A 15,690-nucleotide genomic window follows, 5' to 3' on the forward strand; every position below is an offset into this window, starting at 1 on the left:
ACCTGCCTCTGTGGGACTCTATTCTATTCTGCCAGTTCCTCCACATCCACCATAGATGTTGGATGTGGTCTGCTCCGGCCTATGGTCAGGCCACACTTAGATCCCCTCCAGTTCGCCTACCAGCCCGGACTAGGAGTTGAGGATACCATCGTCTACCTGCTGAACCGTGTCTACGCCCACCTGGACAAGCCAGCGAGCACTGTGAGGGTCATGTTTTTTGACTTCTCCAGTGCGTTCAACACCATCTGCCCTGCTCTGCTGGGGGAGAAGCTGACAGCGATGCAGGTGGATGCTTCCCTGATATCATGGATTCTTGATTATCTGACTGGCAGACCACAGTACATGTGCTTGCAACACTGTGTGTCCGACAGAGTGATCAGCAGCACTGGGGCTCCACAGGGGACTGTCTTGTCTCCCTTTCTCTTCACCATTTACACCTCGGACTTCAACTACTGCACAGAGTCTTGTCATCTTCAGAAGTTTTCGGATGACTCTGCCATAGCTGGATGCATCAGCAAGGGAGATGAGGTTGAGTACAGGGCTACGGTGGGAAACCTTGTCACATGGTGTGAGCAGAATTACCTATAGCTTAATGTGAAAAAGACTAAGGAGCTGGTGGTAGACCTGAGGAGAGCTAAGGTACCGGTGACCCCTGTTTCCATCCAGGGGGTCAGTGTGGACATGGTGGAGGATTACAAATACCTGGGGATACGAATTGACAACAAACTGGACTGGTCTAAGAACACTGAGGCTGTCTACAAGAAGGGTCAGAGCCGTCTCTATTTCCTGAGGAGACTGAGGTCCTTTAACATCTGCCGGACGATGCTGAGGATGTTCTACGAGTCTGTGGTGGCCAGTGCTATCATGTTTGCTGTTGTGTGCTGGGCAACAGAATCAACAAACTCATTCGTAAGGCCAGTGATATTGTGGGGATGGAACTGGACTCTCTCACGGTGGTGTCTGAAAAGAGGATGCTGTTTAAATTGCATGCCATCTTGGTCAATGTCTCCCATCCACTACATAATGTACTGGGAGTACATTCAGCCAGAGACTCATTCTTCCGAGATGCAGCACAGAGCGTCATAGGAAGTTATTCCTGCCTGTGACCATCAAACTTTACAACTCCTCCCTTGGAGGGTCAGACACTCTGAGCTGATAGGCTGGTCCTGGATTTATTTCTTAATTTACTGGCATAATTTACATATTACTATTTAACTATTTATTACTATTTTCTATTACTATTCTATTACTATTTATTATTTCTATGACTATTACTATTTACTTCCAAGGTGCAAATCCATGGTCTCACGAGACTAACGGATGCCTATTATTTATATAGCTGCAACATTACCTCTCAGCTCTTAAACTCAGTCCCACGATTGATGAAGGTCAATTCACCATATGCCTTCTTAACCACAGAGTCAACCTGCGTAGCAGCTTTGAGTGTCCTATGGGCTCGGACCCCAAGATCCCTCTGATTCTCCACACTTCCAAGAGTCTTACCATTAATGCTATATTCTGCCCTCATATTTGGCCTGCCAAAATGAACTGCCTCACACCTCTGGGTTAAACTCTATCTGCCACTTCTCAGCCCAGTTTTGCATCCTATCAATGTCCTGTTGTAACCTCTGACAGCCCTCCACAGTGTCCACAACACCCCCAACCTTCGTGCCATCAGAAAATTTACTAACCCATCCCTCACTTCCTCATCCAGATCATTTATAAAATTCACAGAGTAGGGGTCCCAGAACAGATCCCTGAGGGGCACCACTGGTCACCATGCAGAATGTGATCTGTCTACAACCACTCTTTGCCTTCTGTGGGCAAGCCAGTTCTGGATCCACAAAGCAATGACCCCTTGGATCCCATGCCGCCTTACTTTCTCAATAAGCCTTGCATAGGGTACCTTATCAAATGCCTTGCTAGAATCCATATACACTACATCTATGGTTCTACCTTCATCAATGTGTTTAGTCACGTCCTCAAAAAATTCAATCAGGCTCGTAAGGCCTGACCTGCCTTTGACAAAGCTATGCTGACTATTCCTAATCATATTATACCTATCCAAATGTTCATAAATCCTGGATCTTTTCCATCAACTTACCAACCAATGAAGTAAGAATCCTCTAGTCCCAGCATCAACTTTGTAAATTTTGTCTGCTTCCTTTCTACCTTATTGATATCTTTCCTGTAGGTAGGCTAGATCAACTATTTGTCCAAATGGCTTTCTCCTGCTCCTGTTTATTGCTTTTTCTTAAGTGGTTTAACTTGCACTTTGAAAATATGTCTCCTGGTTTTATACAACCCCCCCACCCCCATAAGGGAATCATTCTCTTTATATGCAGTCTGTCAGTGAACCAGAGATTTTTATGACAACCTGGTATTTTCATGGTTGCATTAATGATGTTAACTTCTTGTTTCAGGAATTTAATTTCTTTAATTAAATTATCATATTATTGTTCGAACATATCATTATGGTTTCTGGATTACGTGTAATCATGGTGCTTCTTTGTCATCCATAGCTTTTCATCTTATTTCTCACAAAATATTTAATTGTATATTACAGGAATCTTCTGCTTCCAAAACAAGTGCCACTTGAGAGACCCTGGGCTAAATTCTACATCAAGTTGTATAAGGCAGAAGATCTCCCCAGCATGAACTCTGGATTTATGGGGAGTATTTCAAAAATCCTCAGAGAACAGAAAGTTTTCATTGATCCTTACATCCAAGTCACCTTTGCAGGACAGCAGGTAAAGATTAGATTAGTTTAGATTATGAGGACACTCAGTCCTCATTTATTGTCATTTAGAAATACATGCATTAAAAAATGATACAGCGTTCCTCCAAAATGATATCACAAGAAAACACAGGACAAACCAAGACTAAAACTTACAAAACCACATAATTATAACATATAGTTACAACAGCAATACCATAACTTGATAAAGAGCAGACCATGGGCATGGTAAAAAAAAAAAGTCTCAAAGTCCCGATATCCTCATCATCTCACGCAGACGGCAGAAGGGAGAAACTCTCCCTGCCATGAACCTCCAAGCGCCGCAAACTTGCCGATGCAGCACCATTGGAAGCACCCGACCGCAGCGGACTCGGAGTCTGTCTGAAAACTTCGAGCCTCCGACACAGCCTCTCTGAGCACCATCCTCTGCTGAGCGCTTTGACCCCGCCCCGGCCGCCGAGCAACAAGCAAAGCCAAGGACTCGGGGCCTTCCCCTCTGGAGATTCTGGATCACACAGTAGCAGCAGCAGCGAAGCAGGCATTTCAGAAGTTTCACCAGATATTTCTCTGTGCTGTCACGTCTGTCTCCATCAAATCAGGATTGTGCACGGCACCCCACTTGACAAATAACAGACATCACCACAGGAGTGGCCGCTGCGAGCTGCGTCACGTCGCCATCTTCTCCTCCTGATTTCTATTCATTATCTGCTTTTCTGGGGATGTTCTTAGAAGTTAACTTGTCAAACTAATGGCCAGAAAATGACAATATGCTCCAAAGTCTGTCATGTCCAAAACCTTCTTATGCTCGATGTGTGAAATCTCCAGAAAGCCTCGTAGGCAATCAAACCTGCCCAGGGAAGCACATTAACAGCTAAGTCCCTTGCTTTGTTAAATAAACAATTTTGCCCCTTAGTAAACCCATTCTAGCTTCCATTTGAAGGTTTTCGCAGACCCCATCACACAAGTAGGTACCAGATTCCAGAAGCTTACTCCAGTACAAGAAAGGGCCCTGTAAAATTCAAGTACTTTCTCTTCATGTAGACATGAGAAACTAGAAATCTGAAATAAAATGCTGCAAACACTCAAATAGCCCAGGCAGCATTTGTTGAGTTAGAACATCTTCAGAAATATTAACTCTCTCTTTTCTTGTTCTTTTGTTCTTAAGACCATAAAATATAGGATCAGAATTAGACCATTTAGTCCATTGAGTCTGCTCCGCCATTTCGTCATGTCTGATCCAATTTTCCTCTCATCCTCAATCTCCTGCCTTCTCCCTTTATCCCTTCATACCCTGACCAGTCAAAAATCTATCAACCTCTGCCTTAAATATACTGTATATCAAGACTTGGCACCCACAGCTGCCTGTGCAAAGAATTCCACCAATTCAAAATGCTTTGGCTAAAGAAATTCCCCCTCATTACCATTCTAAAATGACGCCACTCTGCAACTGTGCCTCTAGTTCATCTACCTTATTCCATATACTACGCACATCCAAATACAGCATCTTTAGTCCTGTATTCACTCTTTTGATCTTGTCCACCTTTTATTTTGCAACTCATCCAATTGATTGCAATTTTGCTCTGTCAACATCCTCTCCTCACTACACGTTGCCTCTATTTGTAAACCAGCTACTTCATCTTCAGCACTATTATCTGCCTTTCCTACAATGCCTCTTGCATTAAAATATATGCAGCTCAGGACATTTGTCACACCAGGTTCAACATGTTGATTCCTAACTTTTGTCTGAGGTCTTACCAATATCTGCCTCCACAACCTCTCCACTGACTGTTCTGGCACTCTGGTTCCCATCCCCCTGTAACTCTAGTTTAAGCCCCACCATGCAGCATTAACAAACCTTCCTGCTAGGATATTAGTCCTGCCTGACCTGCTTAGTTCCTCCAGTAGTTTCTTTTTAAGGCTACAGCATATGGAATTTATTGTGACTCCCATCAATTTATCAACACGAATTCTGTTTACCAGCAATTAGACTTTCAAAGGTTTCAAAGGTACATTTAATATCAGAGAAATGTATACAATATACATCCTGAAATGCTTTTTCTTCACAACCATTGACAAAAACAAAGGAGTACCCCAAGGAATGAATGACAGTTAAATGTTAGAACCCCAAGGTTCACCCCCCCCCAAGCTTCCCTCCCTCCAGCACATAAGCAGCAGCAACCAACAATCCCTCCTCCACCCAGTGGCAAAAAAATCATTGGCACCCACCACCGAGCACTCAAGTGTGAGCAAAGCAACAGCAAATACACAGACTTGCAGTACTCCAAAGACTATTTGTTTACCCAGTATTCGACATACTACAGGCTCTCTCTCCCTAATGGAGAAAGAGGTGTCTCCGTTTCACAGCAAGAGGGGAGGCATAACAAACAACTCGCTGGTTTATGATGTTAAAAGTCCGTTGCATCACTTTTTCCGAGCTCTGTGCCTAAAGACCTTGGGTCTCTGGGTATACAGCCAGAGATCTTCCGTCCAACGACACACTGATCTCCTGCAGAGGCATGGACCTCCAATCCCCCCCCACCCCCCACATCTCCAGAGCCATGAAATCTCGGTCCTCCGAAGGTGAGCGAAGCTCTTAGTTGAGCCCTTGGCATGCCAAACAACAGCCATTTGTGAAACCCGAGAACGGGTCCCATTCCCACAAAGAACTGTAGTCAGTGTGTAACTCCAGGTCAGCGTCTTCAAAAGAACCCTGAAAGGTAAAAATAGAAATATTAAAGATGGAAATAGTGCTGTTTCCAAAGATGCAAGCGAAGGAGTTGCTGTTAGACTTGCACACCTTTGTGCTGCAAGTGCTTGTCTAGACCATTTGAAAATGCATCAAAGGTTATGTGGAGAAGGGCGGGAACTGGGGTTGAGGAGGAGATTAAAGGAAAAGGATCAAGCGTGATTGAATGGTGGCGCAGATTCGATGGGCCATATGGCCTAATGCTGCTCCTATATCTTATGGTCTTAATGAAAACTGACCTTGACCTCTTTCTCATGCAGAATGTTACAGATTTCAACCACTCTCTATGTGGGGATAAAACTACCTCTCCAATCCCACACAATCCTTCTAACTCATACCTACCTTTTCTGTTATTGAGATTCATGTTCTTGATTCCACAGGAAATTAAACAGTTGTAGTGATATTCTGGAAGTAACAATAACAATTTTCTCTCAACAACAGGGAGAAACATCAGTGGAAAGCAACACGACAAATCCAGAATGGAATGAACAAATCACTTTTGTTGAGATGTTTCCCCCACTTGCTCGACGTATCAAAATTCAAGTCATTGATGATGCTAACATCAATGATGTTGCCATAGCAACTCATTTCATCAACTTACAACAAATATCGGATCCCAGAATAAATGGTGAGCTCAAGGGTTATTTGTTGACTCCAGCAGACTAGGTAGAACTCAACCTTATCTTTGAAATGAAACCGGGCAGGTGATGGAATTGATGAGGAAGTACCAACCATAATTCTGCGTGGAAATTATAGAAAGAAATAAAATTAGACCTTAAATTAAGGGTTAGTAATTGGGGGGGGGGGGCGGGGTGAGCAGATGCTTGTGGGTAAAGCAATGTCTAATAAATGAGAATCTTTTAAAAGTGAGTAAGTATAAGTTCAGGGTCAACATGTTCTGGTGAGGGGGAAAGGAACATATGGCATGACCAAGGAAATCAGGATAGGGAAGGTTTAATCTGGAACAAGAGAGGCATAGGTGACTGAGATAAAGCATTCTCTTGAGGAATATAGAACTGAACGACAAAATTAGGAGAGCAAAAAGACCTATGGAATATCCTTGGTAAGTAAGCTTAAGGAGGATCGCAAGATATACTGCAAGAGGAAAGCTAAGGAAAAAGTAGGGACCATAGGAACGATCTGGAGAAGGATGATGTTTGCAAGGTCCTAAATGGATACTTGTGATCTGTTTTCACAAAAAATAACAAGATAATTTTATAGTGATTATCCTTCATAAGTCCACACTTTTCCAAATGCAAATAATTCCTATCCTTAAAAATCTTTCACTAATTTCCCTCCCACTTAAGGCTTATTACATAGAACATAGAAATTTACGACACATTACAGGCCCCTCAGCCCACAATGTTGTGTCACCATGTAACCTACTCTAGAGACTGCCTAGTATTTCCCTAGCACATAGCTCTCTATTTTTCTAAGCTTCATGTACCTATCTAAGAGATTAAATAGGTTCTCTTAAAAGAACCTATTGTATCCGTTTCCACCACTGCCATCAGCAGTGCATTCCACACACCCACCACTGTGTGTGTAAACCTTACCCCTAACAGCCCCTCGGTACCTATTTCCAAGCACCCTAACACTGTGCCCTCTTGTGTTAGCCATTTCAGCCCTGGGATAAAGCCTCTGACTATCCACAAAATCAATGCCCTTTATCATCTTATACACCTCTTTCAAGTCACCTCTCATCCTCTGTCGCTCCAAGAAGAAAAGGCCAAGTGCATTCAACCCATTCTCATAAGGTGCGCCCTCCAATCCAGGCAACCATCCTTGTAAATCACAGCCAGTTGGATGATATACAGGGCAATAGAGGCATGGTACAGTTAAAACAGAAAGCAATAAATACTGGACTGAAAGTGTTATATTTGAATGCATGCATCATGAGAAATAAAATGAATGATCTTGAAATTCTGCTACAGATTGGCAGGTATGATGTTGTGGTCATCTCTGAAACTTGACTAAAGGATGGGAGCCATTGGGAGCTGAATGTCCAAGGATATATGGTGCATCAGAAAGATAGTTTAGTAGGCAGAGGTGGTGGTGTGGCCCTGTGTATAAGAAATAATATTAAGTCAGTAGAAAGGATGACATGGGATCAGAAGGTGTAGAGTGTCTATGGGTTGAGTAAAGAAATGGCAAGAGTAAAAGGACCCTAATGGCAGTTGTATACAGGCCTCCAAATAGCAGCCGAGATGTGGATTACAAATTACAGCAGGAGATAGAAAAGGTGTGTCAGAAAGGCAATGTCATGATAATCGTTGGGGATTTAAACATGAAAGTGGATTGGTAAAAACAGGCCAGTACTGGACCTTAAGAGAGAGAATTTGTAGAATGTCTAAAGGATGGCTTTTTAAGAACAGTTTGTTGTTGAGCCCACTAGAGGATCAGCTGTGTTGGATTGGGTGTTGTGCAATGATTCAGAGGTGATAAGGGAGTTTAAGGTTAAGGAACCCTTAGGGAACAGTGATCACAATATGATCGAGCTCACTTTGAAATTTGAGAAGGAGAAGCTAATTTCCAATGTGTCGGTATTTCAGTGGAACAAAGGAAATTACAATGGCATTAGAGGAAAACTGGCTAAAGTTGACTGCCAAGGAACACCAGCAGGAAGGACAATAGAGCAGCAATGGCTGGAGTTTCTGCAAAAAAATGAGGGATACAGATACTTTCCAAATAAGAAGGAATTTTTGTAAAGGTAAAGGGACACTACCATGGCTGACAAGTGAAGTCAGAGCCAAAGTAAAAGCAAAAGAGAGGGCACACAAGGAAGCCAAAGCTAGTGGGAAGATAGAGGATTGGGAAGCTTTTAAAAACTTGCAGAAGGAAACTAAGAAGGTCATTACAAAGGAAAAGATGAATTATGAAAGGAAGCTAGTGACTAATGAAAGACGCAGAGATGGCATAGGAACTGAAAGTGTATTTTGCATCAGTCTTCACAGTGGAAGACATCTGCAGTATACTGGACATTCAAGAGTGTCAGGGAAGTGAAGTATATGCAGTGAAAATTACGATTGAGAAGGTGCTCAGGAAGCTTAATGATCTGAGTGTGGATATATCTCTTGGACCTGATGGAATGCAGCCTTGGGTTCTGAAAGAAGTAGCTGGAGAGATTGCGGAGGAATTAACAATGATATTTCAATAATCGATAGATTCTGGCATTGTATTGGATGACTGGAAAATTGCAGATGTTACTTTGCTATTTAAGAAGGGTGGGAGGCAGCAGAAAGGAAACTATAGACCTCTTAGCCTGACATCAGTGGTTGGGAAGTTGTTGGAATCGATTGTTAGGGATGAGATTACAGAGCACCTGGAGGAACACGACAAGATAGGCCAAAGGCAGCATAGCTTCCTGAAAGGAAAATCCTGCCTGACGAACCTACTGCAATTTTTGAGGAAATTACAAGCAGGGTAGACAAAGGAGATGCAGTAGATGTGGTGTGCTTGGATTTTCAGAAGCCCTTTGACAAGGTGCCACACATGAGACTGCTTAGCAAGATAAGATCCCATGGAACTACAAAGTTACTAGCATGGGTGGAGCATTGGCTGATCAGCAGAAAACAGAGTGGGAATAAAGGGATCCTATTCTGGCTGGCTGCCGGTTACCAGTGGAGTTCCAGAGGGGTTGGTGTTGGGACTGCTGCTTTTTACGATGTATGTCAATGATTTGAACTGTGGGAATAAGGGATTTGTGGCTAAATTTGGCAATGATACAAAGGTAGGTGGAGGAGCTAGTAGCATTGCAGAGAGACTTAGGTAGTTCAGGGGAATGGGCAAAGAAGTGGCAAATGAAATACAATGTTGGAAAGTGTATGGTCATGTACTTTGGTGGAAGAAATAAACAGGCAGACTATTATTTTGATGGGGAGAGAATTCAAAATGCAGAGGTGCAAAGGGACTTGGGACTTCCTGTGGCAGGATAGAAACAGAAAACCTACAGCACAACACAGGCCCTTCAGCCCACAATGCTGTGCTGAACATGTACTTACTTTAGAAATTACCTAGGGTTACCCATAGCCCTCTATTTTTCTAAGCTCCACGTACCTATCGAGGAGTCTCTTAAAAGACCCTATCGTTTCCACCTCCACCAGAGTCGCCGGCAGTCCATTCCACACACTCACCAATCTGTGTTTTTAAAAAAAAAAAAAAAAAACAACTTTCCCCCGACATCTCCTCTGTACCTACTTCCAAGCACCTTACAACTGTGTCCTCTTGTGTTAGCCATTTCAGCCCTGGGAAAATGCCTCTGACTATCCATACGATCAATGCCTCTCATCATCTTATACACCTCTAACAGATCACCTCTTATCTTCCGCCGCTTCATGGAGAAAAGGCCAAGTTCACTCAGCCTATTCTCATAAGGCATACTCCCCAATCCAGGAAACATCCTTGTAAATCTGCTCTGCACCATTTCTATAGTTTCCACAACCTTCCTGTAGTGAGGTGACCAGAACTGAGCACAGTTCTCCAAGTGGGGTCTGACCAGGGTCCTATATAGCTGTAACATTATCTCTTGGCTCTTATACTCAATCCCACAGTTGATGAAGGCCAATGTACTGTATGCCTTCTTAACCACAGAGTCAACCTGCGCAGCAGCTTTGAGTGTCCTAGGGACTCTGACCCCAAGATCTCTCTGATCCTCCACACTGCCAAGAGTCTTACCATTAATACCACAAAGTATATTCTGCCATCATATCTGCCAACATCTGCTCACAACTAATGCTCTCAAGTTCCTGCTTAACAGCATCATATTTCCCTCTACCCCAATTAAAGGTTTTTCTAAATTGTCTGCTGCTCTCCCACTCCAATGCTATTGTGAAGGAGATAGAGTTGTGATCACTACCTCCAAAATGCTGTCCCACCGAGAGATCTGACACCCGACCAGGTTAATTTCCCAATGCCAGATCAAGTACAGCCTCTCCTTTAGTTGGCTTATCTACATATTACATCAGGAAATTTTACTGAACATACCTAACAAACTCCACCCCATTGAAACCTCTTGCACTAAAGAGATGCCAATCACTATTAGGACAGTTAAAATCTCCCATCACAACAAACCTATTATTATTATTGCACCATTCCAGAATCTGCCTCCCTGTCTGCTCCTCGATGTCCCTGTCTATAAAAAACACCCAGTAGAGTAGTGCCCCTTTCCTGTTTCTGATATTAGTTTATACTTTACTGATTTGTCCCTGTTGCCCTTAGATATAGAACAGTACAGTATACTGTAGACAGGTCTTTTGGCCCAACATGTCTGTACCAACTCTGATGCCAATTCGAGTGACCTATTTGCCATTGTCGATCTCCCTCCTTTCCCAGCTTGTTGCTGTTGCTTAAATGTTGCTGTTGTTTCTGCTTTAGACATTGCCCAGACAGCAGGTTCTGGTCACATACTGCTCTATGTGTAAACCCTACCTAACATTTCTCCATTAAATTTCCCCCTCTCACCTTAAACACCTGCCTCTAATTTCACACTTCCATGCTAGGCAGAGGACTCAGACTGACAACTCTGTGTGATTCCCATAATTCTATAAAGTTCTATTAGGTTACCCTTCAGCTTCTGATGTTCCAGGGAAAGCGATCTGTTTACCCAACCTCCCTTTATACAGTAGATAATATCCTCTAGCGCAGGCAACATGCTGCTGAAATGCATCTGCCCCTCTTCAAAGCTAAGAAGTCCATAATGAGAAGGAAAACATTTTAATGTAAGAAGGGAAAGACTTAAAAGGGACTTGAGGGATAACTTTTTCATACAGAGGCTGGTAAGTATATTGATGAGCTGCCGAAGATGTGGTAGAGGCAGGTACAATTAAGACATTTTAAAGGACAGTTACAGTACATAGCTAGGAAAAGTTTAGAGGAATATGACCCAACTCAGGCAAATGGGACTAGTTTAATTAGGCAATGTTGTATGCACAGATGAGTTGGTCCAAAACACCTGATTCCATACAAAATGACTTCACTGTGTTTGTTAATGGAAACACATGACATGTCTCTCTTGTTAGTAAAACCCATATCTGAATATTAATCATTCTCTCTTATTTTTCAGCTGGTTTCTATCCAACCCTTGGCCCAACGTGGGTTTACCTCTACGGCTCTCCCCAGAATTCTGTGCTCAGAGATGCCTACAAGGATCTAAATGAGGGCCTAGGAGAAGGGGTATTTTACCGAGGGCGAATACTTATGGCAATCTCAGTAGATATCTACAGCTCCATTGCAGCTATTCAAAGTGACAAAGGGAAAAAATCAAAAAGCATGTTCAAATTTAAAAAAAAGAGCAAAAAATCCAAATCTAAGTCCAAGGCAAAAGAAGAGAGTCATAGTCAAATTGAAGGTGAAGAAAGCACAAACGCCCTGGAACAGCCAAGTGCAATGGAAGTGAGCGTTGATAGCATTCACCCTCTGCCAGAAGTAAGTCTAGAACAAAAACACAATGCGATATTCTTGTGTTGTCTTTCCTCTGCAGATGACACTGGTTCTCCTGGAGAATCCAAATCAGATTGGTCAGATGCTATTGGTCCTCCTGGGTGAAGCAGATCAGATTGGTCTGATTAGACTGGGCTCGGTTGGTCAGGTGTCATTTTCCTCCTGCGTAATCTAGATCAGATTGGTCCCAGTTGGTCAGACACTTTTGGTCCTCCTGGGTAATCAAGTAAGAATGTGCAAATGGTCATAAGATGTTTGGAATATTGAGAGCAATTTTGGGCCCTGTATCTGAAGAGGGTGCAGAGGAGGTTCATGGGAATGAACTCCATAGATACCTTCAAGTTGCCGGGTAAGTTGATAGAGTGGTTAAAGAGACATAAGGTGTGTTGACCTTCATTAGTTGGGGATTAAGTTCAAGAGTTGTAATGCTGAGGCTTTGTAAAGCTCTGGTTATTCTACACTTGGAGTATTGTGTTCAGTTCTGATCACCTCATTAATGGAAAGATGTGGAATCTTTTGAAAGAATGCAGAGGAGATTTACCAGGGTGCTGCCTGGATTAGAGAGGAGGAAAAGTTGAGCAAGCTAGGGGTTTTCTCTTTGGAGCAAAGGAGGATGAGAGCTGATTTGATAGAGGTGCATAAGATTATAAAAGGTATTGATCGAGTGAACAGCCAGCACCTTTTCCCCAGGGTGGAATGGCTTGTATGAGAGGGTATATTTGTACGGTGATTGGAGACAAGTAGAGGGAGGAATGGCAGAGTGAGATTTTTGCACAGTGTGGTGAGTACATGGAACACGCTGCCAGTTTTAGCTGTACAGGAAGATACATTAAGGTGATTTAAGAGACTCTTAGATATCATATGGGTAAGAGAAAAATTGAGAGCTATGCAGGGAAGGAAGTGTTAGAGTGATCTTGGAGTAGATTTTAAAGACTGCCACGACATCATGGGCTGAAGGGCCTGTACTTCATTGTACTGTTCTAATGTACAGACGAGGAACATTTGATGGCTCTGGGCTTACTGAGAGTTCAGAAAGTGGTGTTCTTGGAACCTTCCTAGCAGGATAAAATAGGCATCGGAAGGATGTTTCTGTAAATTGAATATTCTAGGGTCTGAGGGCATAGCCTCAGAATAAGTGTACATTCCTTTGTAACTGAGATGAGAGGTATCTTCTACAACCATTGGATGTTGAATTTGTTGCCACAGAGAGCTGTAGAAGGTAAGTCTTCTTTTGGAAGGTTATGGATGAATGTGGGCAGCCGGAATTAGCAGGAAGGTTACTGTGGTTGGCATGGGCTGGTTGGACCAAAGGAAGGTTACTGTGGTTGGACCAAAGGAGCTCATTCCATGCTCATTCAGTGTATTTTAGGCAGAGATTAATAGCTTCTTGATTGCTGAGGGGGTTAAGGGTTACAGGGAGAAGGTGGGAGAAACATAAAAACATAGAAAATAGGCGCAGGAGTAGGCCATTCGGCCCTTCAAGCCTGCACCGCCATTCAGTACGATCATGGCTGATCATCCAACTCAGAACCCTGTACCTGTCTAATCTCCATACCCCGTGATCCCTTTAGCCACAAGGGCCATATCTAACTCCCTCTTAAATATGGCCAATGAACTGGCCTCAACTGTTTCCTGTGGCAGAGAATTCCACAGATTCACCACTCTGTGTGAAGAAGTTTTTCCTCATCTCGGTCCTAAAAGGCTTCCCCTTTATCCTCAAACTGTGACCCCTCATTCTGGACTTCCCCAACATCGGGAACAGTCTTCCTGCATCTAGCCTATCCAATCCTTTTAGGATTTTATATGTTTCAATCAGATCCCCCCTCAATCTTCTAAATTCCAACGAGTACAAGCCCAGTTTAGCCAGTCTTTCATCATATGAAAGTCCTGCCATCCCAGGAATCAATCTGGTGAACCTTCTTTGTACTCTCTCTATGGCAAGAATGTCTTTCCTCAGATTAGGGGACCAAAACTGCACACGGTACTCCAGGTGTGGTCTCACCAAGGCCTTGTACAACTGCAGTACCTCCTTGATCCCATACTGGAATCCTCTGACTATGAATGCCAGCGTACCATTTGCCTTTTTCACCACCTGCTGTACCTGCATGTCCACTTTCAATGACTGGTGTACAATGATACCCAGGTCTCGTTGCACCTCCCCTTTTCCTAATCGGCCACCATTCAGATAATAATCTGTTTTCCTGTTTTTGCCACCAAAGTGGATAACCTCACATTTATCCACATTAGATTGCATCTGCCATGAATTTGCCCACTCACCTAACCTATCAAAGTCACCCTGTATCCTCCTCACAGCTAACACTGCTGCCCAGCTTTGTGTCATCCGCAAACTTGGAGATGCTGCATTTAATTCCCTCATCCAAGTCATTAATATATATTGTAAACAACTGGGATCCCAGCACTGAGCCTTGCAGTACCCCACTAGTCACTGCGTGCCATTCTGAAAAGGTCCTGTTTATTCCCACTTTGCTTCCTGTCTGCCAACCCATTCTCTATCCACATCAATACCATACCCCTAATACCATGTGCTTTAAGTTTGCACACTGACCTGTGTGGGACCTTGTCAAAAGCCTTTTGAAAATCCAAATATACCATGTCCACTGGTTCTCCTCTATCCATTCTACTAGTTACATCCTCGAAAAATTCTGAGATTCGTCAGACATGATTTTCCTTTCACAAATCCATACTGACTTTGTCCGATGATTTCACCGCTTTCTAAATGTGCTGTTATCACAGCTTTGATAACTGACTCTAGCATTTTCCCCACCACCGATGTCAGGCTTACTAGTCTATAATTCCCCAGTTTCTCTCTCCCTTTTTTTTTCTAAAAAAAAAAAAAAAATCAGGGTTACATTAGTCACCCTCCAATCCTCAGGAACTAATCCAGAGTCTAAAGAGTTTTGAAAAATTATCACTAATGCATCCGCTATTTCTTGGGCTACTTCCTTAAGCACTCTGGGATGCAGAGCATCTGGCCCTGGGGATTTATCTGCCATTATTCCCTTCAATTTACCTAATACCACTTCCCTACTAATAATGCATTTTCCTCAGTTCCTCCATTTCACTGGACTGTCGGTCCCTTACTATTTCTGAAAGATTATTTATGTCCTCCTTAGTGAAGACAGAACCAAAATAGTTATTCAATTGGTCTGCCATGTCATTGTTCCCCATGATCAATTCATCTGTTTCTGACTGTAAGGGACCTACATTTGCCTTAACTAATCTTTTTCTTTTCACATATCTATAAAAGCTTTTACAGTCAGTTTTTATGTTCCCTGCCAGCTTTCTCTCAATTTTTTTTCCCTTTCCTAATTAAGCCCTTTGTCCTCCTCTGCCAGACTGAATTTCTCCTAGTCCTCAGGTGTGCCACTTTTTCCAGCTAAGTTGCATGTTTCTTCTTTGGAATTGATATTATCCCTAATTTCCCTTGTCAGTTTTGTCAGAATGCAGTAGAAATAAATCAGCCAAGATTGAATCATGCAGCAGAATTGATGGCATGAATGACCTAATTCTGCTCCTATGTCTTTAAAGTCTTATGGTCTAATCTGGCAGCTATTGCTTGTGGTCTTTCAGCTATAAGGTCTAGTATAATAGTTTTTCTTGATCTTGCAGTAACTGATCTAAATGTATCTGTAATTTATATCCTATAGCCAGTGTTTACAGCCTAACATCTTTTTTAACCAGCTCTTCCAATCTATTGTGAAATATGTCAAATCTGTAATCTTGAAAGCTTCTGAAGATTCTGGATAAA

General features: G+C 42.7%; 1 protein-coding gene across 4 annotated transcripts in view; it reads left to right on the plus strand.

The window, feature by feature from the left end:
• The window catches only part of fer1l4 (fer-1 like family member 4), a 353,096-nt gene that overhangs the window by 90,059 nt on the left and 247,347 nt on the right, over positions 1-15,690 (plus strand). For all 4 annotated transcript variants that reach the window (XM_072244965.1, XM_072244971.1, XM_072244979.1 and 1 more), the window contains exons 13-15: positions 2,567-2,750; positions 5,925-6,111; positions 11,545-11,906. In XM_072244965.1, the coding sequence (XP_072101066.1) occupies positions 2,567-2,750; positions 5,925-6,111; positions 11,545-11,906 (733 nt within the window). The remainder of the gene's footprint in view (positions 1-2,566; positions 2,751-5,924; positions 6,112-11,544; positions 11,907-15,690) is intronic.

The sequence above is a fragment of the Mobula birostris genome, chromosome 2 (assembly GCF_030028105.1).
Source record: "Mobula birostris isolate sMobBir1 chromosome 2, sMobBir1.hap1, whole genome shotgun sequence".
NCBI lineage: Eukaryota > Metazoa > Chordata > Chondrichthyes > Myliobatiformes > Myliobatidae > Mobula > Mobula birostris.